This window comes from Haematobia irritans, chromosome 2, assembly GCF_050003625.1.
Source record: "Haematobia irritans isolate KBUSLIRL chromosome 2, ASM5000362v1, whole genome shotgun sequence".
Taxonomy (NCBI): Eukaryota; Metazoa; Arthropoda; class Insecta; order Diptera; family Muscidae; genus Haematobia; species Haematobia irritans.
Genome location: NC_134398.1, coordinates 81921142 through 81947685, shown reverse-complemented (window position 1 = coordinate 81947685; position 26544 = coordinate 81921142). Strand labels below are relative to the sequence as shown.

Genomic DNA, 26544 nt, shown 5'->3' with positions numbered 1-26544 from the left:
CCACAATTGGCCGACTTCACAATCTCCATTCATAGAAACCCATATAATTGCTTCGGCATTCGGTGGTATAGACTCTGACTGGCTCGTTGTCAAACGTCTGACAGGTGTATTCCCGTCGTATCCCACGTTTACCGTTATTTCGGCATCGCACCATGTCATTACACGACGCTTCATATCCAAATTGAGACCAAAAGCAATCATGAAATCCGCTCCAATTATAACTTCGTCTACTATATCGGCCACAATGAAATCATAAGTAACGGATTTGTTAGCAATAGTTAATTTTACGGTGACCTTTCCATATACGGTTGCGGGTTCCCCTGTAGCCGTGCGTAGCTTGACTCCAATCAGTGGTGTAACTTTTCCTTTTACTAAATCAGATCTAATGATAGACTTTGATGCACCAGTTTCCAACGTCAAAGTACGCTTGTCGCCATTAATAACACCCGCAATAGTTAAATTGTTATTTTTCTGTTGAACTATTGCTATGGAGATGGTGGGGCCATCGTCTGTGGGAGCCAGCTCTTGCCCCGCTGAACTAGCTCGATTTAGTTTAAAGGTGACTCACTTGACTGTGGGGTCACCTTCTTATGGCTATTGTTTAATGTAGATGGTGATGTGGATCTTGACCGTTTGCGTCGTGTTTTGCATTCTCGAGCTAAATGTCCCGGCTTATCACAGTTATAGCATTTGATTCGGGATTTAGTTGCATCCCGTTTCAATTCTTGCATTACCTGCTTCATTGCCTCTTTCATCGAGTCAATGATAGATTTCGATTCTTCACACTCGGTCTCTACTCTGCGTACTTTGTGAATTTGAGGCCGTGCTAGCAATCTTGCAGTCTCCTGTGCAAGTGCGAATGTTACTGTTTCAGCGAATGTAGCCTTTTGTGACGCATATGTTGCACATTTTATATCTGGATCTCGAATTCCATTGACGAAGGTCTCAATCTTGATGCGGTCCACAAGAGGATGACTCTCACCTGGGTATGTCAGTAGCACCAACCGCTCAACTTCTGTTGCAAAGTCTTGTAGAGTCTCGTTTGATTTCTGGACTCTACCTCTTAATTCCATTCTAAAGATGTCTTGCTTGTGCTCTCCACCATACTTGCGTTGAAGCGCCGCTATTACTTCATTATAGTTATTTCTAGAAACAGCGGGAATGCTTTGTATCACATCAGCAGCATTGCCCTTTAATGCCAATAGAAGTTCAATTGCTTTATCATCGTCATTCCACAAATTTCTAGAAGCAACCATTTCGAATTGGAATTTGAAGACATCAAATGACGTTGAGCCATCGAAAACAGGAGTTTTGATTTTTGAGCCCTCGATGACGCGCACTGGACCACCTTTAATTTCCAGGTCAGCCATTTTTTTCTCCAGGTGTAGAAGTTTCTCATCGTGAACCACAATTTTCTCATCTACGGAAAGAACTTTCTTATCCAATTCTATAATTTGACCTTCTATATGGTCCACACGTTTCTCCATGCTTTCAGAAATTTCTTGAAGTTTTTCATTGACCATTCTAGAATTTTCGTCGAATTTTTCTTCCAATTTTCTAGAATTTTCTTCCATTTTTCTAGAATTTTCTTCCATCATTTTGCTCAAAGCATTGAGCATTGATGTGTAATCCACAACATTCGAAGCCACAGATGGAGTTTCTACAGTGCTTGTATTGACGAGTATTGATTCATCAATGTCTTCCTTATAATCAAACTCATGCGTCGCGATGTCCATATTACGCCGTTCAAACTCTTCCAGTAGACGCTTTTGAAGCTGGGCCTTATTGCCTGTTGTCGGCAGCTCCAGTTTGCTCAATTCCTTTTGTAAGTCTTCCACTCGAAGCTCATTAAACTTCATTGTAGATTTTTTTTTCGTTATTTCACTTCCGACACCAATTGTTACGTTTTTATATTTAGGCGTTTTTAATTACCCGACAATTAAAACACAGTTCTTTTAAATAACGACAATCTACAATTTATTTACTATGACTTCACACTTTACAATTCGTTCACACTGAAGTTATTCGTTTGACGCTTTAATTAAGACTGACTCGTTAGCAGCATGCGAGCGCTTTTATATATGACGGTGTGGCAATACGAGAACATTCTGGTAGCACTACAATATTCTGGCAACGCCAGAACATTCTTAGACAATGCTAGAAGGATCTACGACCATTAAGTTGTTCGTCTGGTGGCTGCCAAACACATACACACTCACATAGATATATGCTCGCATTACTACAACAACAATGACAATAGACAATGAGATAAAATGAGAATGCAGAATAACAAAGCAAAGGGGTTGCTATTCTATGAGAGAGTAAGAACTAACATTTCAGTAAGCAAACAAAAGAACATAAAAGAAGTTCAGGAAAATACTAGAAAATGAGTAGATGATTCCAACAAGTTATAACGAAATTTTATCGTTACAATTTGAAATTTAAATTAACGGAAACTAATTTAAATAAACTTAAATCTATAATTATCAAATTCGTAACATTATAAATTCTAACAAACTAGTTCCCACTACAAAAACTACTCCAGCCAGGCGAAATTCAATTTCTTACTACTAAAAAAAAAAAACAAAAAAAAAGAAAACCTTCAAAGAATTTTTGGGCATTGATTTCATTTGACGCATTTTTACGAAATTATGAACGCATATCCACCCTGCCAGCATATCAAAGTTCCATTTCATCCTCATCACTACCACAGACTCTTAAGTGACACTGCAACAATCGGCAACTGTGATAGGGAAGCGTCCCAATAAACCCAAGCGTTGGAGAAATGCTTATATTCAATACACATTCAAATATTTGTTCAAATAATTAGATTAGAATTCAATTTGAGAAATTGTTGAGAAAATCGCGTTCTCAACAAAAAACAGACATTACCCAATAAACACAGGATGAGCGTTTTTCAAATGCAACACCTTTTCAGTTTGAGGGTAAATTTCATTTTCAACATAAATTCAACTTGACTTGAAACAGCTCATCTTCAATACATCTTCAAATTGTTTGCGAATTACAACCAATTTGGCAAAATGTTGACGAAAGCTTTGAAAATGTGTTGAAGATAATTGGAGAAAACTTTTACAAAATACTACCCTGAAATGCAACGAAAAAACCACATGGTTTTCAATACTACTTTGGACAACAAAGTTCGTGGAAGAAATACAAAAATGTGGAAATTTTTTAATAATCAATTGAAATTGCATATAATAATTGGTAAGTAAAACTAAAACACGAAATGAAAACTTTAAGGAAGTCACTAAACTCAAATCTCTTTGCAGACAACTAAAATATTTGGATGCTGATTCTTCGACACTTATCGAGAGAAAGTTTCCAAAAATCAAAGTACAACCAAAAAAACTTGGTATTTATGCTTTTCCATATCAACAACTACTGGATGATAATTCGCATCACATCGACAGTTTAATTTACATCGCATCATCGGTTTAATTTGTTATTTTGTGAATTGAAATTGCTGGAAATTTATTCCAATTATCTGGTCATCAAGTTCCTGAAAATTGCCAGTATTTTAATAACAACAATTTTGTAACACCAACGTTCTTGAGGAAATCACGAAGTACGTGGTCAGTTGGAAGAAATACAAATTGGTAAGTCAAAATAAAAAGTGAAATGAAAACATAATGGAAATCACAAAACTCGATTGTTTTGCAGAAAACTAAAATCATTGGATGGTATATTCTTGGAAGATGTTGGCCGATGAAAAACCGATGAAGGAAACAACAAAGAAAAGTTTTCAGAAAACTTACAAAGTGCAACCAATTAAAACAAAGTGCAACAATTCCTATATCAAGAACTTCTGGATGAAAATATGCATTTTACATCAATTTACATCCCGTCATCAGTTTGATATTTTGTGATTTCCTCTTGCTGGAATCTATTCTAACACACAAGCCAGCAAGTTCCCCGATAGTAATTATTTCAAATTGCCAGCATATTAAATAATAGTTATTTGACACCAACATTGTATTGTATTCATAGTTTTATTCATTAATACGTTTAATAAGATAATTACATTTTGATTGGTATTATATTATTATTTTTATATATTATTAATGTTATTTTTAAGATTATTATATTTGTTAACGAAAAAAAATAATAATGGCCAGTTTCTCATCCTCCGATTAATTTTAACCGGAGGATAGACCTCCGGTTAGTAAAATTTTTGTATGGGATCAGCTGTCTTATCGACACGATAAATAATAACAAGACATTGAGAAAGTGGCCCTAAAATTTACAAAATCCCTAGAAATTTAGTATTGACTTTCAGTTAGAACTAGGATTGACTTTCATACAAATTGTGGTTTGAAAGTATTCGCAACAATGCTAATTTTTTATTTTTCTCACATTGAAAACTGTTTGAGAAATTATTGAGTAGCGATACATTTCAATTTGAGGATTACAATTGAGAAATTATTGCTATTGTGTTGAATTTTACTGTTGAGGGTAATGTCTGTTTTTTGTTGAGAACGCGATTTTCTCAACAATTTCTCAACTTGAATATTACCCTAATCCTTTGAAAAAATGTTTGAAAAATTATTGAATTTTAGTATTTTTCAAACGTTTGTGTTTATTGGGTACCCTTAACAGTAGAATTCAACACGTTAGCAACAATTACTCAACATAACAGGTTGGCTGATAAGGCCCGGTCTGACACATAGATGGCGTCGCTAGTATGATTCATGTCAAAATTTGACGTCTGTAAGTCAATTAGTTTGTGACATAGAGCGTCTTCCCAATAAACACAAACGTTTGAAAAATGCTAAATTTCAACAATTTTTCAAACATTTTCTCAAAGGATTAGGGTAATATTCAAGTTGAGAAATTGTTGAGAAAATCGCGATCTCAACAAAAAACAGACATTACCCTCAACAGTAAAATTCAACACATTAGCAATAATATCTCAAGTGTTATCCTCAAATTGAAATGCATCGCTACTCAATAATTTGTCAAACAATTTTCGATGTGAGTCAAATTCAACATTAACATCGTTGCAAATACTTTTCAACCTAAATTTGTATGAATGATATCTCCACTTCAAATTGAAAGTCAAAGCCAAAATTCTATAAATTTTGTAGAATTTATTCATTTTCATCAAAATAAAAATAGTACACTACACTACATAATACACTACAATACCAATTGATAAATAATAATCTTATTAAACATATCAACAAATAAGAACAAAGAAAAAAAAAAACAAACAACAAAACTTTAAATATCTTAAACATTATTAGTAAACACTTTTGCATTGATAATTCGATTTCCTTCCTTTTGGTTCCTTCCTTTTATTAACATGCGGGCAATTTGAAATTAGGAACGTACTGGACCGCGTGTTAGAATTGATTTCCAGCAGAAGGAAGTCACAATATATCCATTTTAAACTGATAATAGCATATGAATTAAACTGACGATGTGATGCACATTGTTGTTGATTTCAACAATTTGTTGTTTTTAACAATTTCAATTGGTTGCACTTGTAATGTTTCTGGAAACTTTTTCTTGTCGATAAGCCACTCATTTTTCATTGATCAGCTTCTAATTGTTTGCAAGAATGTGGCATCCAAAGATTTTAGTTTTCTGCAAAGAGATTTAAATTTAGTGACTTCTTTAAAGTGTTGATTTGATTTTTCATATTGACGTACCAATTATTATAAACTATTTGAAGCAGTTCCAGTTAATTGTCCACCATTTTTTCATTGGTCAGCTTTTTAATGTTTTCAAGAACGTAGAATCCATAATTTTAGTTTTCTGCAAATAGATATACATTTAGTGACTTCCTTAAAGTTTTATTTCATTTTTTATTTTCACCTACCTATTTTTATAAACTATTTGGTTATTTGTCTAAAATTTTCCATTTTTTTTATTTCTTGCAATTGACCACGAACTTCGTTGCACAAATAAGTATTGAAAACCACATGGTTTTTTCGTTGCATTTTAGGGTAGTGTTTTGTCAAAGTTTTCTCATATTATCTTCAACACCTTTTCAAAGATTTCGTCAATATTTTGGCAAATTGGAAGTAATTCGCAAACAATTTGAAGATGTATTGAAGATGAGCTATATCAAGTCAAGTTGAATTTATGTTGAAAATTATATTTACCCTCAAACTGAAAAGTTGTTGCATTTGAAAAACGCTCATCCTGTGTTTATTGGGTTTTGTGAAGCAACTTTTGTTATTGTGAAAAAAATGGAAAAAAGGAATTTCGTGTTTTGATAAAATACTGTTTTCTGAAGGGAAAAAATACGGTGGAAGCAAAAACTTGGCTTGATAATGAGTTTCCGGACTCTACACCAGGGAAATCAACAATAATTGATTGGTATGCAAAATTCAAACGTGGTGAAATGAGCACGGAGGACGGTGAACGCAGTGGACGCCCGAAAGATGTGGTTACCGACGAAAACATCAAAAAAATCCACAAAATGATTTTGAATGACTGTAAAATGAAGTTGATCGAGATAGCAGAGGCCTTAAAGATATCAAAGGAACGTGTTGGTCATATCATTCATCAATATTTGGATATTCATCAATATTTGGATGCAAACTGGGTGCCGCGCGTGCTTACTTTTGATCAAAAACAACAACGTGTTGATGATTCTGAGCGGTGTTTGCAGCTGTTAATACACCCGAGTTTTTCCGTCGACATAAGCGTAGGAAGGCCTCTGGGGAGGGGGCTTAGACCCCCCCAGAATTTGAAAACCTATTTACGATTTTCCATTTTTATAAAAATTAAACAAGTATATACAACCGCACAAAGTTACGCTAAAGACTTTCATGCACAATCGAATTACTTGGGTTGTGGTAGCAGTTGCCGATGGCAATGTTTGAAGTGTGATATTTATGAAATAAAGCTGTGGTTGTGAATTAGTTTATTATTTATTATTTTGTTAATCTGATTTAGTCAATTTAATTAAAAAAATAGTAATTGATAATAAAACTATTCTTTCATAAATTAATATCTTAATAATGCTGGAAAAAAGCACCGCCAAAAAGAAGCGAAAATGTTCTTTTTGGGTCCGGGAGTGGTGCAAAATTGGCGTAGAAGCGATGAATGTAATATGAATTTGTCATAGGAGGGATGTCCATCGAACAGCCGTTGCAATTGATTTGCATCACTTCTTAAGGTGTGATCCAATTCAGTGTTTTAATTTGAGAATTCAAAAATTGTGTGATATTTTCCCAGCTAAATAATTTTTATATTTTTTATAATCTTTAACGCATTCCAAAGCTTAGCTTAGGTTAGGTTAGGTTAAAGTGGTAGCCCGATTAAGATTCAGGCTCACTTAGACTATTCAGTCCATTGTGATACCACATTAACTAAAAGTACCTATTACATATGGGCACTTTTAGTTTTAACCGCTGAACCTTCTTGATTATTTTTCTTTGTTGAACCAACCAGATTGTTCCAAAAATATTAGCAGACTGCTTAAGTTAACGTTTTCCAGATCCGCCAGTAATCTGAAGCTATATGCTCCTAAAAGTTTCTTGCGCTTTACACAAAATGCAGGACACTCACACAAGAGGTGTTTAATTGATTCTTTTTCCTCCGCATCATGACAGCTCATACAATAGTCATTATACTTCGCGCCAATAGTTTTTGCAAAATCTCCTATCAGGCAGCGACCCGTTATAGCAGATATCAGGAGTGATATCTGACGTCTCGAGAACATTAGCATATCTAGTGTGCGGTTTAAGTTGAAATGGGGCCATATTTGCTTGGTGTCGTTACAACCCTTGCAATTCTCCCATCGAACATTTGCCATCATAACAGCCTTCTCACGCAGCATGAGCTTGCAGGTAGCTAGGGGCATACCAACAAATTCTAGTTCCCCTGGAATATGCAAGGTAGTCCCTAGCCTTGCCAACTCATCCGCTTCGCAGTTCCCCGGTATGTTCCTATGGCCAGGCACCCATATTAGGTGAATATTGTACTGCTCAGCCATCTCATTGAGAGATTTGCGGCAATCGATGGCCGTTTTCGAGTTGAGGAACACAGAGTCCAAGGATTTTATTGCAGGTTGACTGTCTGAGTAGATATTAATGCCAATATTTGTTGGAACATTACTTCTCAGCCAATTCACCACCTCTCTTTTTGCCAATATTTCAGCCTGAAAAACACTACAGTGATTAGGTAATCTTTTCGCTATTCGAATTTCCAGATGTTTAGAATATACTCCGAACCCCACTTGTCCATCCAATTTGGAGCCATCAGTGTAGAAATCTATATATTCTTTATTCCCCGGGGTCTGTGTGCACCACGCCTCACTGTTGGGGATTAGAGTCTCAAACTTTTTGTCGAAAAGTGCACTCGCCAAAGTGTAATCCACTACGTTAGGCACATCTGACATTATTTTGAGGACAGAACTGTGACCGTAACCTTTTTCCGACCACAGCGATAGTTCGCGCAACCGCACAGCCGTTGTTGCAGCTGACTGTTTGGCCAAATTGTCCAAAGGCAATAGATGCAGCATGACATTAAGGGAATTTGTTCCTGTCTTGCTGAATGCGCCTGAAATACACAAACACGCCATACGCTGAACTTTATCTAAACCAGTCGGTTTCTGAAGTGCCGGCCACCAGACTACAACACCATATAGCATTATAGGTCTAACCACTGCCGTGTATAGCCAATGCACAATTTTTGGTTTTAGTCCCCACTTTTTTCCTATTGCCTTTTTGCACGAGTACAAAGCTACAGTTGCCTTCCTCGCCCTTTCTTCAATATTAAGCTTAAAGTTCAGCTTCCTGTCCAAAATAACGCCAAGGTATTTTGCACAATCACCAAAGGGAATTTCAATACCCCCTAAGGAAATAGGCCTAACCGTGGGAGTTTTGCGATCTTTGTAGTACATGACTAATTCTGTCTTTGCGGGATTTACCCCAAGACCATTGTCTTTCGCCCATTTTTCAGTCATCCGGAGGGCCCTCTGAATAATATCTCTGATTGTGGATGGGAATTTTCCCCTGACTGCCAGAGCTACATCATCTGCGTATGCCACCACTTTTATCCTTTCTTTTTCTAGAGTAACCAGTACCTATGTTCTGTAATTCTCACATTAATAATTTACTCACATGGTATATCAAAAATGAAACAGAAACAAGAGGAATTTAAACAAAATTTTGTTTCTCCCATTGAACTGTTTCTACAACTTTGTGATGCGAGAAAAAGCTGTCATGTGTCAAAAATTTGTCGTTTCATTGGAAAATTTGTTTGAAAAGTGTTTCTGTAACCCTACAAATCGAATAATATTTCTATTTATTCTGTCATTATTATTCGCAACAAGAAGCTTTGTGAGACAGGCAACATTTTGTTTTTTATAAATATTTTTCATTCAAAATGGATAAAAATCCTGAAGTAAAGGTAAGATAATTCAAAATTAATCGTTTTTTTTATAAATTGTAAAACATTTTTCCACTTATTTGTAGAAAAACCAACGCATTTCAAAACAACAAAAGCAAACTCTCGTGGAATACATGGCAAACCATTTGGAATTTGCTCGAGGTCAATTCGGGAGTATGCATGCAAATTCGAGCAATAAGGAGCAGTGGGAAACTTTGAGGAATACCCTAAATTCTCTTGGCGGTAGTCACAAAACAATTGAGCAGTGGAAAAAAGTAAATTAAGATGTTTAAATTATGAATACTCCATTAATAATGTCTTTACTCTTTAGTGTTGGATAGATCTTAAATCGGGAGTAAAGTCAATTATGAGCAAAAGACGAATGTTTATGAACCAAACTGGTGGAGGCAGCTTCCATGATGCTCCTCGGGATTTAAACCATTTGGAAGAGAAAATACTTTCTATTATTACTATAGATGCTGTAGACGGAGATGGACGTACGCCTGAATCGGGATTATATACCGATGTAAGATAAAGCTTACTTGTCTTGCTTCTACGTAAGCATTTAAATACACATATGTGCTTCTATTATTGTGCAGGAATCCATGTTATCAATTGAAGTTATAGAAGGAGATGAAATAAGTTTGCCTAAAGACAAAATAGAAGAGCCAATGGAGAAGGTAAAGGAAATCAAACCACCGAGGAATACATCAGGAGCATCAAAGTACAATGAGGCGCTCCATGAAGCAAGAGAAATGCATTCCGAGTTGCTTTCTAAAATAAATGCGATTGAGCGTCAAAACCAATTGATGCTACAAAGCATATCAAAGCTTGACGAGAAGCTTAATACTTTTTTAGTTTAGTTGTTGTTATTTTATGTTTTTTTTGTATACATAGTTAGTGAAATATTACTTCCGCCTGTATTTGAAGTATTGCCATCATTTGATTCAATCATTTTCTTATCCGTTTTCTTTACAACTATAGAGACTGAAACACCTTGTGTGAAAATAAACACTAATTTTCGTTTTTATTTATGTGTATTTGCATTTACATTATTTGATGGTGGGAAAATCTAAATTTCAAATGCTCTCGCAGGCGTGCACCTTCTCGATGAGGTTCTACCTCTATTGCCTCATTGCCTTCTTCAATTTCAAATGAACTATTTTCTTCAGATACAAAGTCAATGTTCTCCGCTAGTAAACCGTGTGCTAATCTAAAATTGTGAAGTACGGTGCAAGCATTTATTATTTTCCCAGCCGTGTTTGGGGTAGTGTGCAGTCCCACATGTAAACATCTAAACACGGACTTTAGCACACCGTTTACCCTTTCGATGCAGTTTCGAGCCTTTGCATGGATTGTGTTAAATTTCTTTTCTCCGTCATTTCTAGATATTTTAAAGGGAACTATTATCCATGGTCGAAGAGGATAGCCAGAATCGCCTAAAAAAAAATTATATGAATGAATGATAACTTCTATATGGTATTATTTTGGTATTCAAAGAAATATGTTATTTTTTGATATGATCGGTGATCCGATAAATTTTCGATGGAATTACGGCTATCATTTTTGTAGTGAAATTAAACATATATACAAACCTAGTAACCAAGAATGATTAGATCTGTCAGCCATATAACGCTGTTGTAACAAGGTGTTTATAGCTGAATTTTCCCATATGTAGGCATCATGCGTTGCCCCTCCGAATCTAGCATATCCTCCAAGTATTTTTAAGTTGAAGTCTGAAATCTATTAAAAATCGCCTGGAATTAAAAAAAATTACTAAAAGGTGCTCACGTCTGTAGATGTACATACCAGTTGTACATTCTTGGAGTGGTATCCTTTTCGGTTAAGGTAGCAAGTCTCAACTTCAACCGGGGGCTTTTTAATGCGAACATGCGTACAATCGATTGCTCCAATTACTCCTGGAAATCCCGTTTCTTGATAAAATCTTCAAAAATACATTATTGATTATTTTAATTAGCGTCATTGTTCTTGGAAACTGTAGAAAACATTGTAAAATTATATTTACTTTTCTTTAATAATGTGATACTCATCTACAGTTGGAAATGTGATATATTTAGGCATAAGCCTTTTCTCCAAGACGTCAGTCACCTCTAAGACACATCGGCATACCACTGACCGACTTATAGAGGCCATAAAATCTTGACCAATATCTCTGTGAAACGATCCAGTGGCGAAAAAATGTAGAGCAGCACACATACGGATCGGGTGAGGGATGAATGTTTTCCTCAATCCTTTTTTCATATATGGACTTATTTCCTCCAGCAAACAATTTGCAGCTGCTTTCTTTAATCGATAAAGTTCACGGAAGCGTTCGTCAGGAATTTCGAAGGGATTTGTAGTATCTCGTAAATTTCTACGATGTAGGCGCAGCATATTTCGACGATCGTATTCTTGCGCTCTAATTAACGCGACGTTGTACATTTTTCCCATATGTTTTTTCTCAAAAAATTTCACTTCACTAAACTTTGTTATTAAAATATTTTTGTTTACGTTTTTTGACAGCTGGCTGGAAAATTCCAAAAACTCGTTTGGATGTTTCCGAATATTCTTAGAGATACAGTTTTTACTCACAAATCGAGAAACAATGGAATTTTTTGTTTCATGCTTTCTCGATGTGAGAAGTTCTCACTGATCGTTTTTATACACCTTCATTTGGATATAATGAAAGCCATAACATACACGGCCCTGGGACTTTGCTAGATGTGGCAAAGACTGAGTGTTCAATATAAACACTGCATGCCGTCTTGGCCCATCCACTTCATCCAAACGGCCAACCTTCCAATCAGCTGTTGGAAGATCCAAAGCTTGATTGAAACATTTTCCCTCGAATATTTTCAAAAAGTATTGATTTTTCTATAATGGATTTGTCATTTTTGTGGCAAAATTTGAATAATTTGTACTACTTTATTTATTCTTAAAGGCCGGTACTCTGTTCGGTTTTCGCGTTGAAACTCCATACAAAACCAAAACATGCGAAAAACTAGCGAAATTTTTTCCATTTGTGGTACTTTGTTTTTTTTTTCGAGTTGAAAAACTGACGTAACTCGCGTAGTCAGTATTTTCATAACATGGCGCCATTTGCAATGTGAATTAAGAAATAATTTATTTATTAAACTAATTTTTGTGAATTTATAACACAAAAGTGGATCTGATTATTATATAAAAATGTAATCTGATGATTGATAAAACAAAGTATAACATGGAGTTGTATTTCCATAATAAACTAGCAACAATATCTAGCCGCTCCCTACTATATGGTAGAATATAAATAATGTACATATATAACATGAAATTTAAACACAAATGTTAACAAAATAAAAGCTTTATTTGGTGAATTATATTTTACAATCGTTTCATTTGTACTGGGCATCGGGATAATAAACACAAAACATAATTTAAACAAAAGGAGGCACAGCAATTGATGTTCCAAAACAAGCATTAGCACTTCAACCAACATGTATAGTACCGAGGTAGCAATGAATGGAATCACAAGAATTAATTGCTATGTTCCAAAAAATAAAACGGAGCACTGTAAAATTTATTTTTATAATTCCAAAGATATTTGTAAAATAACTTCGCCTGCTTCTTCTTTTTCAAATTATTTATTTTGTATGCGTGTGTGTGTAAATCGAGCCACTAGTTGCCTGTGTATATGTAATAATTTCGTGACATTTTGCGATGCTGTCAATACATTTCGATGAAATAAACGCGAAAAAGTTCCAAAATGGATGTTTTTTCCCTTCAAAATATATTGTCAACACTATCATTTTTCAACGCGAAACAATGATTGAGTGGAACTTTTTTTCGCACCAACAAACAGAGTACCGGCCTTTACTCTTTTTTTAAACTATTTGAAAAAAAGAAAATAAAATAATTAACTTCTTTGTGGAAGTGCTTTTAAAGTTGTGCCTTTAGAACAACTCCCATTTTTTTTTGCTGGGAAAAGTGTGGAACTACTTTAAGGTGCTTTATTATAAATTAATTGTCGAGTTATTTTGATGTCTAATTTTTTATTAATTTTTATGAAATAAAACATTAATTGAAGTTATAAGTTCAGTCTATAAATTTTTAGTTAGGGGGGCTGTAGCCCTCCCTAGGAAGATTGTCTAGCTACGCTAATGTCCGTCGATATGTGACAATGGATGAAACATGGCTCCATCACTACACTCCTGAGTCCAATCGACAGTCGGCTGAGTGGACAGCGACCGGTGAACCGTCTCCGAAGCGTGGAAAGACTCAAAAGTTCGCTGGCAAAGTAATGGCCTCTGTTTTTTCGGATGCGCATGGAATAATTTTTATCGATTATCTTGAGAAGGGAAAAACCATAAATAGTGACTATTATATGGCGTTATTGGAGCGTTTGAAGGTCGAAATCGCGGCAAAACGGCCCCATATGAAGAAGAAAAAAGTGTTGTTCCACCAAGACAACGCAACGTGCCACAAGTAATTGAGAACGATGGGAAAAACTCATGAATTGGGCTTCGAATTGCTTCCCCACCCACCGTATTCTCCAGATCTGGCCCCCAGCGACTTTTTCTTGTTCTCAGACCTCAAAAGAATGCTCGCAGGGAAAATTTTGGCTGCAATGAAGAGGTGATCGCCGAAACTGAGGCCAAAGGAGTACCACCAAAATGGTGTCAAAAAATTGGAAGGTCGTTATAATCGTTGTATCGCTCTTGAAGGGAACTATGTTGAATAATAAAAACGAATTTTGAAAAAAATAAATGTGTTTTTCTTTGTTAGACCGGGGACTTACCAGCCAACCTGTTATTAGCAACAACTTTTCAAACTAAATTTCATTTTAATGCATCAAACCTATTGGAAAATTTGTTGAAAGAAAGTAATTTGCAATGCCATTTGAATTAATTTTGAAGATGGGATTCACTATCAAATTGATATGGCGTTACCTATGAAAAATGCTCATCCTTGTGTTTGTTGGGGTATGAAATGTACATGAAAGTATTTTGCCATCACTATTGTTACAAGAGCCGTTATATATTTTGTGAAACATCAAGCGCAACTAGCTTCTTATAATTTATTAAAATAAAATCAATAATGAAGTGCTGAAAACATAGTTATTTCGCTTAAAGGCCGGTATGCACCTCTAGCGAAAAATTTCATTCCCATAAGAAATGCATTACTATTTATGCTAACGAAATTTTCGGTAGCGTTCAATTTCGTAAGCTGCTACGCACCTCTAATGAAAATAACAGGGTTGTCAAAAGCATATTTTGGCAGCAAACATTTAATTTATTACAATCATTGTGTGCGTAAAAGTTTTCAAAGGTCTGTAAATAATAAACAATTTATTTGAGGAATATTTGGAACATATATTAACAATTTTTAAAAGCGATTAGCTGGTTTAAAATTTGTGTACACAGCCCTGTTTTTTTGTTGTAGACTTAAATAAATTTTTGCTACCGAAAATTTCGCTAGAGGTGCATACCGGCCTTAAAATTGTAAAAGGTTTATTGGTGAACAATTTTTGACTTTCCAAATGGAATAAAGTTATTGTTTTTCAGATATTTTACAGACACGCTGCCTGTATCGAGAATAAAAACACTGGCTGATAGACGATGCAACATGAAACTTGCCACTTGTAAATCAACATCATTATATTATTAATGAAAAATTATGTTAAATGTGTTGTGATAGTGGTATAAATGTTATATTTATAAGAATTTATAAATGTTTAATCAAATTAAGTATAATAACAGGGCTGTTTTCTTTTAGCACTAAAAGAAAACAGAGTACTCGTTTATCTAGGACATCTCGAATAATATGCAACACTGTCATCAGCTGTTTAAAAACAATCACAGAAAATAAGTGAAATCTTGCATTTTTAATGTACGAAATGCTCCAATTAGTAATAAATATTTACTGATGCGATTATTTATGACACTGTACCACTTTGAGTTTTATGTTTTTCGATAAATTAGTCCCAATAAAGTGCTATTGTGAATCGAAGAAGCGTCACTTTATCAAAATACAACCTGGTAACATCGGCGCGACTTGCACTGATGAGATGTTCTGGATAGAACACCAGTGCAACGATGTTCTGGATAGCCCATACAAATGTTGCATCCAGTTCTAAAAGAAAACAGCCCTAACTATGTTTTCAGCACTTTATTTTCGTTTTTATTAAAATAAATTATAATAAGCTAGTTGCGCTTGGCGTTTCACAAAATATAAATGACTGTTCTAACAGTAGTCATGGCAAAATACTTTCATGTATTTCGAGTTTCTTCCTGTTGGTGTCATAAAACTACCTTAAAATTAATCAATATGCGGGCAATTTGAAATTAGGAACGTGCTGGACCGCGTGTTAGAATAGATTTCCAGCAGAAGGAATCCACATAATATCCATTTTAAACTGATAATAAGATCCCAGCCAACATTTTTTGAATTTGACGGCATTACTGAGAATCCCCACCACGTCTAAAACAATCGTATACGTCATCAAAAACTCGTGGGAAAAGCGCCGTCACTATTGAGAAGTTGTACCATGCCAAATTACCACAAAAATTTCTCATCAGTGAAATAATTAGGTGCCTTTTTAGGTCAATTTAGAACGACGCCAATAAGAGCCCCTTCAAACTATCAGAAAAAGTGCATTTTAAGGTAGTTGTAAAAGAATCTTTGTGGTCAACTAAGACACGATTGTGTAGATGTTTATTAATTTGATTAAACATTAGGGCTGTTTTCTTTCTGCACTGTTGACCAGTGCTAAAAGAAAACGCAAAAATGGTTTCAGTTCAAATTTCGATTTTGATTGTCAACACTTCCCTGCCAGCATTTCAAAGTTCCATTTCATCCTCATCGCTACCACAGACTCGTAAATGTCACCACAACCATCGCGAACTGTGATGGGGGAAGCATATCAAAAAGTACAAAATGTACATGAAAGTAATTTGCCATCACTACTGTTAGAAGAGCCATTTTATTTTTTGTGAAACGCCAAGCGCAACCAGCTTGTTATATTTTATTTAAATAAAAATGAAAATAAAGTTCTGAAAACATAGATATTACGCTTAAAATTGTGAAAGGTATATGGTGAACAATTTTCGACTTTCCAAATAGAATAAAGTGATCGTTTTTCAAATATTTTTCCAGGCACGCTGTCTCCATCGAAAATAAACAAACTGACTGATAGACGCTGCAATATGTAACTTGCTACTTAAAATTCAACATCATTATTTTATTAATGCAAAAAATTATGTTAAATGTGATGAGATAAACCGAAAAATGTTATATTTATAAGAAATTATAAATGTTTAATCAAATCAATAAACATCTACACAATCGTGTTTTACTTGACCACAATGATTCTTCTACAATTACCTTAAAATGCACTTTTTCTGATAGTTTGCAGGGGTTCTTATTGGCGTCCTTCGAAATTGATCTAAATAGGCACCTAATAATTGCACTGATGAGAAACTTTTTCGTAGTAACTTGGCGTGGTACACCTTCTCAATAGTGACGGCGCTTTTCCGACGAGTTTTTGATGTCGTATATGATTGTTTTCGACGTAGTGGGGATTCTCAGAAGCGCCCCAAAATTCAAAAAATGTTGGCAGGGTTGGTCCCCCAGCTGTCAAAATAAAATTTATTATTTACAAATAAAAAAAGATGGTTGAAAATTTAGATTTAAACTAAAGGTGAGTATTAAGTTCGAGTTTAGCCGCTAAAATCGCCATTTTTTCACGATTACTTTTCTCTAATAATACTTTTTAAGGAATACAAACTTTTTGAAAACTTGCTTTGGGCTATTCCCCATCAAGTTATAATAAAATCTGCAACAAATATGTATAATTTTAGGCCTTTTTTTACTGTTTTAGTTTTCACTTTAGTGAAAAAAGTCGAACTTAATACCCACCTTAATAAGAGATTATTTAAAACTCAGGAGCGATTATTTCTCATCTTTATGATACCCCAACTTTAAAACCATCGATTTTTCAATAAGTTAATTATAATTATTGCCGGTCATTTTATTGAATTATTCCAAAAACAGAGCATAATAGAGACAAGGACTGGTCGATTATCTTTGACGAATTGTCCAAATGAAAGCGTTGTCATTTCCATGAAGGTTCTTTTATTGGAAGTTGTTAGAGATGTTACAGCTAAAGTTGGGTCTCCAGATATTTCCTCATGATTCGATACAGGGGAATGTTATTTTCTTTTCATACTCTTTCGTCCACCAGCACTAATGTTGCGACATCTACAACAATAGCATAATTAACTGCATCTATTTTTATCAATTTTGAGAGCTTGGGAAGAATACATCAATTTTTGTAGCGGCACGATAATATCACAAAATACAAACAACTATTTTGTATTTGTTTATTTACTTTTTCTTTCGTTTCTTCTTCTTTTCTGTATGTGACATTCACTTGAGATGTGTTCCTTTCCCAGCATTACTTTAGTTGCCAATTCATATTTTGACAACTACAAAATTCGCTTATCATGGTGACTCTGGTGCGACTTGCACTGATAGATGTTCTGGATAGAACACCAGTGCAACGAATCCCATATAAATGTTGCAACCAGTTCAAAAAGAAAACAGCCCTATTTATAAATTCTTATAAATATAACATTTATCCGTTTATCTCATCACATTTAACACAACTTTTTTCATGAATAAAAGAATGATGTTGATTTACACGTAGCAAGTTACATGTTGCAGCGTCTATCAGCCGTTTGTTTATTCTCGATGGTGGCAGCGTATCTGGAAAAATATCTGAAAAAAACAAACACTTTATTCCATTTGGCAAGTCGAAAATTGTTCACCATCCCTGGCAGCATTTCAAAGTTCCATTTCATCATCATAGGCTTGTTGTGCAACCGCCCTCGATGTTATTTATTATTACCCTAACCAAATTCCAATATTAAATGAAAGGGCAGATTATATTGAGATTTTATTAATTTATTACAAGATTTACGCCCATTTTCATGAAGCTCCGTTAGTGCTCCGTTAACTAACGAACTTTTAAACCGTATTGTGGGCATAGCTGCCATCTTGGGTATACATTCCATATGCCAGTTAGCAACTTAAGTGCCGAAAATTTTTCAGTTAAAGTTAACTGGAAAGAAGATATTTGGAATTTACTTTTTGTTAACTGGCAGTTAAAGCCTAGCCGAGCTACATGAAAATGGCCGTTACAATCATAATAAATTACGAAAATAATTACAAAAGGTGCTAACAACAAAGGCTTTTGATCTATATGTGAGATCAATTTACAAAGGGATGAAATAATGTTTGTCTATTTCCATGAGAAGTTGCAACTTTTTTTCGGTTTGTCTTTTCATTTTGCATTCGTAACAAAGCTTAATTCACTTATTTTAGCAATTTTTTTAACTTTTAAAAGAACAAAAACACTTCGTGAAATATTTTATTAATAATTTAGTGCAATCGACATAGAAATTTTGCTTGAAATTTTAAGAAAATAGCAAAAAAATTGTCGGCATTAAACCAATAAGTTCGGTGCGCTTTTCCTACAAGTATGATATTAATCTTTGGTTTCTAATACTAACACATGCACACCCAATTTAAGGCCGGTATGCACCTCTAGCGAAAAATTTCATTCCCATAAGAAATGCATTGCTATTTATGCTAACGAAATTTTCGGTAGCGTTCAATTTCGTAAGCTGGTACGCACCTCTAATGCAAATAACAGGGTTGTCAAAAGCATATTTTGGCAGCAAACATTTAATTTATTACAATCATTGTGTGCGTAAAAGTTTTAAAAGGTTTGTAAATAATAAACAATTTATTTGAGGAATATTTGGAACATATATTAACAATTTTTAAAAGCGATTAGCTGGTTTAAAACTTGTGTACACAGCCCTGTTTTTTTTTTGTTGTAGACTTAAATAAATTTTTGCTACCGAAAATTTTGCTAGAGGTGCATACCGGGCTTTAACATCTTCCTATCCTATCGTCTTTGGTGTAAATCAACATCATTAGGAGGGCTGTTTTCTTTTTGCACTGGATAGAACTTTTGTATGGCAATCGTTGCACTGGTGTTCTATCCAGTGCAACTATCAGTGCAAGTCGCACCAGAGTCACCATTATATGCGAATTTTGTAGTTGTCAAAATATGAATTGGCAACTAACTAAAATACTGGGGGGGGGACACATCTCAAGTGAATGTCACATACTGAAAAGAAGAAGAAACAAAAGCAAATGTAAATAAACAAAACAGAAGTATTTGTTTAAATTTTGTTTCACTGCAACAAAAACAGGAATATGTATCGAATTATGTAGAAATATCTAGTGGCCCAACTTTAAATGTAGCGTCTCTAACAACTTCCAATAAAGGAACTCTCACGGAAGTGACGATTTCATTTGGACATTTCGTCAAAGGCCTTCTCTGTATTTCGTGAGACTCACAATAATTATGGAGTTCGAAAAAATTTAACCGCGCCTTAAATTTTTACAAAAACACCTTAAATGGCATGAGAATCAGTGAAATGTGTTTTATTTTCCTACAAATCAAAGTTTAAATTGCATGGCTCGGGTGGTGGAAGTTTAGTACGAAGGTCCAGAGAAAAGTCTTAATCCAAGAAATAAAAACAGTTCCTTCAATAATGGTGGGGGTAATATTATGGTCTGGGGGTCGTTTTTTGGACATGTTATGGCTCCGATTTATAGAGTATAGAGGGCACAATGCTTTTGGAAATCTTCAAAAACAGTTTGTCCCATGTAATATTACCATAACAATCACGGGAAATACCGTCTACATGGATTATTCAGTGCGATCATGATCTCCAGCACTCGTATAGTGTGCTAAAACAACTTATTTCTAATGAAAAAGTGTGTGTACTTGTACTCTATGTTTCGAATTCAGGCCAATGTCGTTCCTATGTTTAAAAACAAAATAATGTATTATACCCTTCATTGTGGACCAAATTCATTGATACCATCTCAAGTTTGTTGCGAGCTATATAAAGGTTGATATTCCCATATGCATGAATTTGAATCTGCACCGATTTAGACAAAATTGTATACACTTCAACAAAATCTATGTACTTAATATTTGAATCTAACTTTATGGGACGAAACATAATTTTAGTCAAAAATAAAAAAAATAATAATAATAAGAAAATCTGAAGTCTGGCGGGGCAGACTATAATATACACAACTTTGTATTTAGATCCACATTTTGATAAAATCTCAATCCTTCAATTTTGTTGAGTGCTTTTTATAAAGGTTTATGTTGCTATTTACCTCACTCGATTTGGACAATGTATATTGTAATACTTCTAAAAAGAGTGCGACGCAGGGTATACATTTTTAGGCAATTTCGCAAAATTGAATTTATAATCGGTCGAAAGATTTATATTAGAGGTTTTTTAAGAATCAGTGACCATCAGCACGAAATAACATTATATGAAAATTTACTATAGAAATACATTTTCAATAAATATGCTAAATTTTGAGAAAATTTTCTATAGAAATAAAATTTTGACAAATTTTTCTATAGAAAACAAGTAAGGAAAGTCTATAGTCGGACAGGGCCGACTATATTATACCCTGCACCACTTTGTGATCTACATTTTCGACACCATCTGAATTCCTTCAAATTTTTTGAGTGGTATATATAAAGATTTATGTTCCCATATACATGCATTTAAATCTGAACCGACAATATATTTAAGACCAAAATTCTATTGACTTAAAATTTATGTCGGCTAATGCCCTGGGGTGGAACACATTGTTAGTAAAAAACAAGTAAGTAAAGTCTAAAGTCGGGCTGGGCCGACTATATTATACCCTTCACCACTATGTATACCAACATTTGTGTTACCACCTTAACTACTTCAAATTTGCTGGGAGCTATGCAAAGGTTTGCATTTCCAGATACAAATACTTATAATGAAGAGAATATTTGTACAAAAACACTAGAATTAAAATCGGCTATCACCATGGGATGAAACACAATGTTAGTAAAAAATATGGGAAATATGAAGCGAGAGAAATTTTAATGCAAGTGTACAAAAGGACATTTATGATTTATCAGGCGATACATATGTATACCAAATATAGGAAAATTTTAGTAATATTTGCAATTTTTGCTACTCACCAGTGGCGATTTTAAAAGGATATTGGTAGATCTCGCCAATATATGTGGTCAAGTGTGGGTTGTAACATATTATTTGGTCAAGTCGAGCGACTTGGAGCCTTATTTAAAAATCAACTGTTCTGTGGAAATTCTGGCACTACAGGATATGACTAAGATATGAGGAAATCATCACAGAGTTTTGTCTAAAGTGTGGGAATTTTGGTCATATTTGTAATAACTGGAAACACGAATATATGGGGGTTTTATCTAAATCTGAACCAAATCAGATCAAACTTAACACACTTAAATATCTAAAATATTAAAGATTTTAACCAAATTCAACACACATAACGACACCTAAATCTGAATCGATTTCAATCAAATTTACCAAGCATTGCTAGAATGTTAATTCTACTCTCTGTGCAAAACTTCACGAAAATCGGTAGTAAACTTTGGCCTCTGTTGTCATATGAGTCTAAATCGGACGAAAGATATATATCGGTGCTATATCTAAATTTGAACCGATTTCAATCAAATTTTGCACTCGTGACTATATGGCCAAGCGTTATGTTTGAGCAAAATTTCAACCAAATCAGGGTAAAACTCAGGCTGAATCCATATAAGTGCATATCGGACGAAAGATATATATGGAAGCTATATCTAAATCTGAACCGATTTCAATAAAATTTGGCACATTTGACTATACTACCAATTGTACTCCTAGTGCAAAATTTCTACCAAATTTGGGTTAAAATCTGGCTTCTAGGGCCGTATAAGTGGACGAAAGATATATATGGGAGCTATATCTAAATCTGAACCGATTTCTTCCAAAATCAATAGGGTTCTATTCTGACCCAAAACACATACTTGTGCCAAATTTGAAGTCGATTGGGTTTAATTGCGACCTAGACTTTGATTACAAAAATGTGTTCACGGACAGACGGACATGGCTATATCGACTCAGGAGCCCACCCTAAGCATTTTTGCCAAAGACACCATGTGTCTATCTCGTCTCCTTCTGGGTGTTGCAAACATATGCACTAACTTATAATACCCTGTTCAACAGTGTGGCGCAGGGTATAAAAATTTTATAAATTATTGTTCATTAGGCCGTGAAGTACAAAAATATAACAGCAGACATCTACTGCTGTTTTTAGCAGACCTTTTCTATGAGTATACTGGAAGTCGAGTCTGAATTTGGAAAATAAAGTTGTTAACTCGTTTTAAAGGATTTTAATAGCATATAGAGAACAAAAGCTGAAAAAATGAAAACTTAAAATTCGCTTCTTAGAAAGAAGTACACAAAACCGAAATTTAAAAAAAAATGTGTCTTAAAAATATCCTTACTAGTATTCTCCGCTTCTTTGGCTCGGATTTAAAAAAAAGGAAAAAAAGGAAAGGGAAAAAGTAAATTTTTAAAGTAAAGACAAAATCTTTGTAACAGGACATGCCTTTTTTTGAGTGTATACTGCATAATTTTCATAAATAAGGAAATTCGGTTCATCTCCCAAACCTATACCAATGATACCCTTGCTTATGTTTACTAATTCGCATGGGGTGGTTTAGGGTATGATATAGTCGGCCCCGCCCAATACCGATATGGACCAATTTTTGTATGGTTGTTAGAAACCACATACTAACACCACGTACCAAATTTCAACCGGATCGGATGAATTTTGCCCCTCCAAGAGTCTCCGAAGGTCAAATCTGGGGATCGGTTTATATGGGGGCTATACGTAAAGTAATGCGATATGGCCCTTTTCCAATAAGATACGACCTATATCAATAACAACTTCTTGTGCCAAGTTTCAAGTCGATAGCTTGTTTCGAACGGAAGTTGGCGTGATTTCAACAGACGGACCGACCATCATCGGGTCGTATTTTTTCCAAAATGAGGCCGGTCAGGCAGTTACTGTGAATGGTGTTCGCTATCGTAAGATGATAACGAACTTTGTATGGCCCGAATTTGCCCCACAGCTAACGAAACAATGGCTCTTTTGCGCAACAAATTTAATGTCCGTGTTATCTCACGTAATGGCAATGTTAATTGACCGCCAAGATCATGTGATTTGACACCGTTGGACTTTTTTCTTTGTGGTTAATTGAAAGAAAAGGTGTACGTCGATAAGCCAGCAACAATTCAATAGCTAAAGGACGAGATAATTCGGCACATTAACGGCATAGAACCTCAATTATGCCCCAGCGTCATCGAAAATTTGGACCATCGGATGGAGGTGTGCCACCGAGGTCGCGGCGTCTATTTGGCCTATAGTTTGTTCCATACATAATTGAGTAATACGAATATATCATAATAAAATAAAATTACAATAATGTCCTAAATAGTTTGTGTTTTATTCAAAATCAACATCGGCCCTTGAAAATTTAACCACCCTATTCTTTATGGGGTCTTAGAGCAATTTTTCGATCTGTTACAAACGGAATGGCAAACTTAAAGAACCCCCATCTTATGGTGGAGGGTATAAAAATAGCATTTGGAATAGTATATAATAATAAAATTGCCTTCTTCATCATTATTTAGAAAATATTCACCAAGACAGTATGATTTTGGTTTGGATTTTGCGGTAAAATTTAAAATTTTCATGAATTTTTTAGATATTTACGCTTCATTTGTGTATAATTTTTCTATTCTTTAGTTAACCCTCTAATGCCCAATCCCGCCTTTAGGCGGGCTTCAATAAATAAGGAAGCTTTTAGTAAAACACACCTTAACACAATAAAAATGGGTAAAATAAAAAGAAAACAGTTGGAACTGTTCAAGAGGCTTTGCAGCATATACTGAATTTTACCTATAAAATTTTCTTGTTTAGTTTTCTTGCTTTTGTGTCGTTAACATTAAATATTTATTCAGATGGCCAAAAAATTGGGGCATTAGAGGGTTAATTATACAAACATAATCCAAAAATGCATAAAGTTAAGTTAATTTGCTGAAGAAATAACAATTCCGATAACTAAAATAAACCAAATTTTTTTAATGGTTACATTTTCTTAATACATTTTAAAATAATAAAAACTTTTGTCTTACACTTTTCGACATTTTTTATTTTCACGGCGAAAGCTTAGGGAAACCTTGAAAATAAAAAATGTAAAAACAAGTGTAATGAAACTTAGTTTTTATTGATGGAACCATGAACGCCTAAATGTTTTTTAACATATTTAAAAATTTTGAAAGAAAATCTTCACTCCAGCGCCTCTAAAATGGGATTTCGTGATAAAGACTCCTTGTTCCAACAAGCAAACACCTCAAACACACGGCCTGGGATGTGAAAATATGGCTAAATATCTCAAAACGCAACCACAAAGCCCAGGTAGCAACTCCATTGAAAACTAGGATCTCATTTGGAACCGTGGATCGGACAAAACCAAATTTCATCTTGGACAGCCCTTAAAAAAAGTGTTACAAGAAGAATGGGGCAAAATCTCTCAAGAAACGTGTCGATGCCAAGACGACTGGAAGCCATTTGCGCTAACAAAGGGTACTATTCCAAATACTAAGTGGACCAAAATAATGTCTCATACAATGTGATTACTGATACGACGAATACTTTTGTGAGCTTTTTTTGTAGTTTTTTGATTTAATGATTAAAAATAATACAATAAAATTAATTTCACGATTTTTGTTTACGTTTTGCTGTTATGTATATCCATGGAAACATTTTAATAAAACTTTTTCATATAAATGTTAAGCGGTTTGCGATTTCAAGATATAAAAAAAGAATATTTTTGTGAGTCACTGTATATGTTTTGTTTTTGTTTTTTGTATGACTTGTTTTATGGTCTAAAACGGCAAGAAATCCCTTTCGCAACTAAATATACAAATAAACTTGCGATATTTGTTTGTGGCTGGTGGTGGTGATGTTTTTCTCTGCCTACAATTATTGGTATTTCGTTCCAAAGAAAAACTTATAAACCAAGGTGGCTATTAAACCCAAGACAAAAGGCATCAGCCATGACTTCATTACGATTCCTCGTTCTTTTGCTCAGTATTCCATGTGGGTTCGGATTTTTCTGGAACATTTGTACGCTCTTCAGCAACTAGTTAACCGATTTTGTATTGTTGCATCATTTCACGGGCATATGAACTGTGACCAACTTCTTCGAAATTTTCTGTAGCATCTTTACCAGCTTGTTCGATCAAGACTTCTTCACCACCAGGATGCTCATTGAGAAAAGGGGTCACGTCATACACGTTGTTGTGGATTATGAACCAATTCTTTTCTTTTGTAATATTTTTGGCAACTTCGGCGTGGGTAAATTATTTTACATTTTGCGATGACATGGTGTTTAATTAAATAATTTGTGGTATTAAGTTGAATTATATTTCCTGTATATTCTCTCCCTCTTGTGATGGCTGGCCGAAGTCTGTAATTCTACGTTAACTAGGCTTTTGTGATTTTGATGCAATTGGCATATCCATTTCTATACCACACATGCTTGTGGTATTAGCCACTTGTAAATCCACCACTTGAGCAAATTCCCATATTTCCACGCGTTTGGTTGATAAACATGACGCACTGAATCTGTTTCCACGCACGTAGCTGTTGCCAGCAGTCATTTGTTTTTGAAAGGCAAGCAGCAAATCCTTTAAAACTAATAATCACTCTTTCGTTTTTGGTACACTTATTTCTATAAATTGATTATTAAATGTATACCCCCTATTTTTATTTGTAAACAATAACTTTGATTTTGACATTTGACGACCAAGTGTTGCCAATCAAAATCGAAAATTGAACTGGTTAGACGTTTTGCGTTTTCTTTTTGCACTGGTTATCAGTGCAATAAGAAAACAGACCTAGGGCTGTTTTCTTTTTGCACTGGTTACCAAAGATTATAGATTTGAGGAAGATAGGAAATTGGCTTGCGTCATACCAATTTAAAATTTCAAATTGTAACGATAACATTTCGTTATCACTTGTTGGAATCATCTATTCATTTTCTGGTAGTTTCCTAAATTTCTTTTATGTTCTTTTGTTTGCTTATTTTTCATATCGAAATGTTAGTTGTTACTCTCTCATAGTATAATAACCCCTTTGCTTTGTTATTTTGCATTCTCATTTCATCTCATTGTCTATTGTCAT

General features: G+C 34.5%; 1 protein-coding gene, 3 long non-coding RNA genes and 1 pseudogene across 4 annotated transcripts; 3 read left to right on the top strand and 2 right to left on the bottom strand.

The window, feature by feature from the left end:
* The first annotated feature begins 2871 nt into the window (after positions 1–2871).
* Positions 2872–4111, top strand: LOC142223086 (uncharacterized). Its single transcript, XR_012718553.1, has 3 exons — positions 2872–3225; positions 3291–3617; positions 3682–4111. It is a non-coding gene; the product is annotated as an uncharacterized LOC142223086 (long non-coding RNA).
* A 1107-nt stretch (positions 4112–5218) lies between these two features.
* Positions 5219–6624, bottom strand: LOC142223085 (uncharacterized). Its single transcript, XR_012718552.1, has 3 exons — positions 5843–6624; positions 5673–5778; positions 5219–5607 (listed from the first exon to the last, which is right to left on the bottom strand). It is a non-coding gene; the product is annotated as an uncharacterized LOC142223085 (long non-coding RNA).
* A 2442-nt stretch (positions 6625–9066) lies between these two features.
* LOC142223084 (uncharacterized) lies at positions 9067–10396 on the top strand. The gene is made up of 4 exons (XM_075292956.1): positions 9067–9387; positions 9453–9641; positions 9698–9892; positions 9966–10396. Exons 1-4 carry the CDS (start codon positions 9364–9366, stop codon positions 10227–10229), a joined length of 672 nt encoding a protein of 223 aa, XP_075149071.1. The 5' UTR covers positions 9067–9363; the 3' UTR covers positions 10230–10396.
* Positions 10397–16124: 5728 nt separating this feature from the next.
* Positions 16125–16689, top strand: LOC142223083 (uncharacterized). Its single transcript, XR_012718551.1, has 2 exons — positions 16125–16433; positions 16501–16689. It is a non-coding gene; the product is annotated as an uncharacterized LOC142223083 (long non-coding RNA).
* A 7873-nt stretch (positions 16690–24562) lies between these two features.
* Positions 24563–26096, bottom strand: LOC142225620 (cytochrome b5-like; annotated as a pseudogene).
* Positions 26097–26544: the final 448 nt, after the last annotated feature.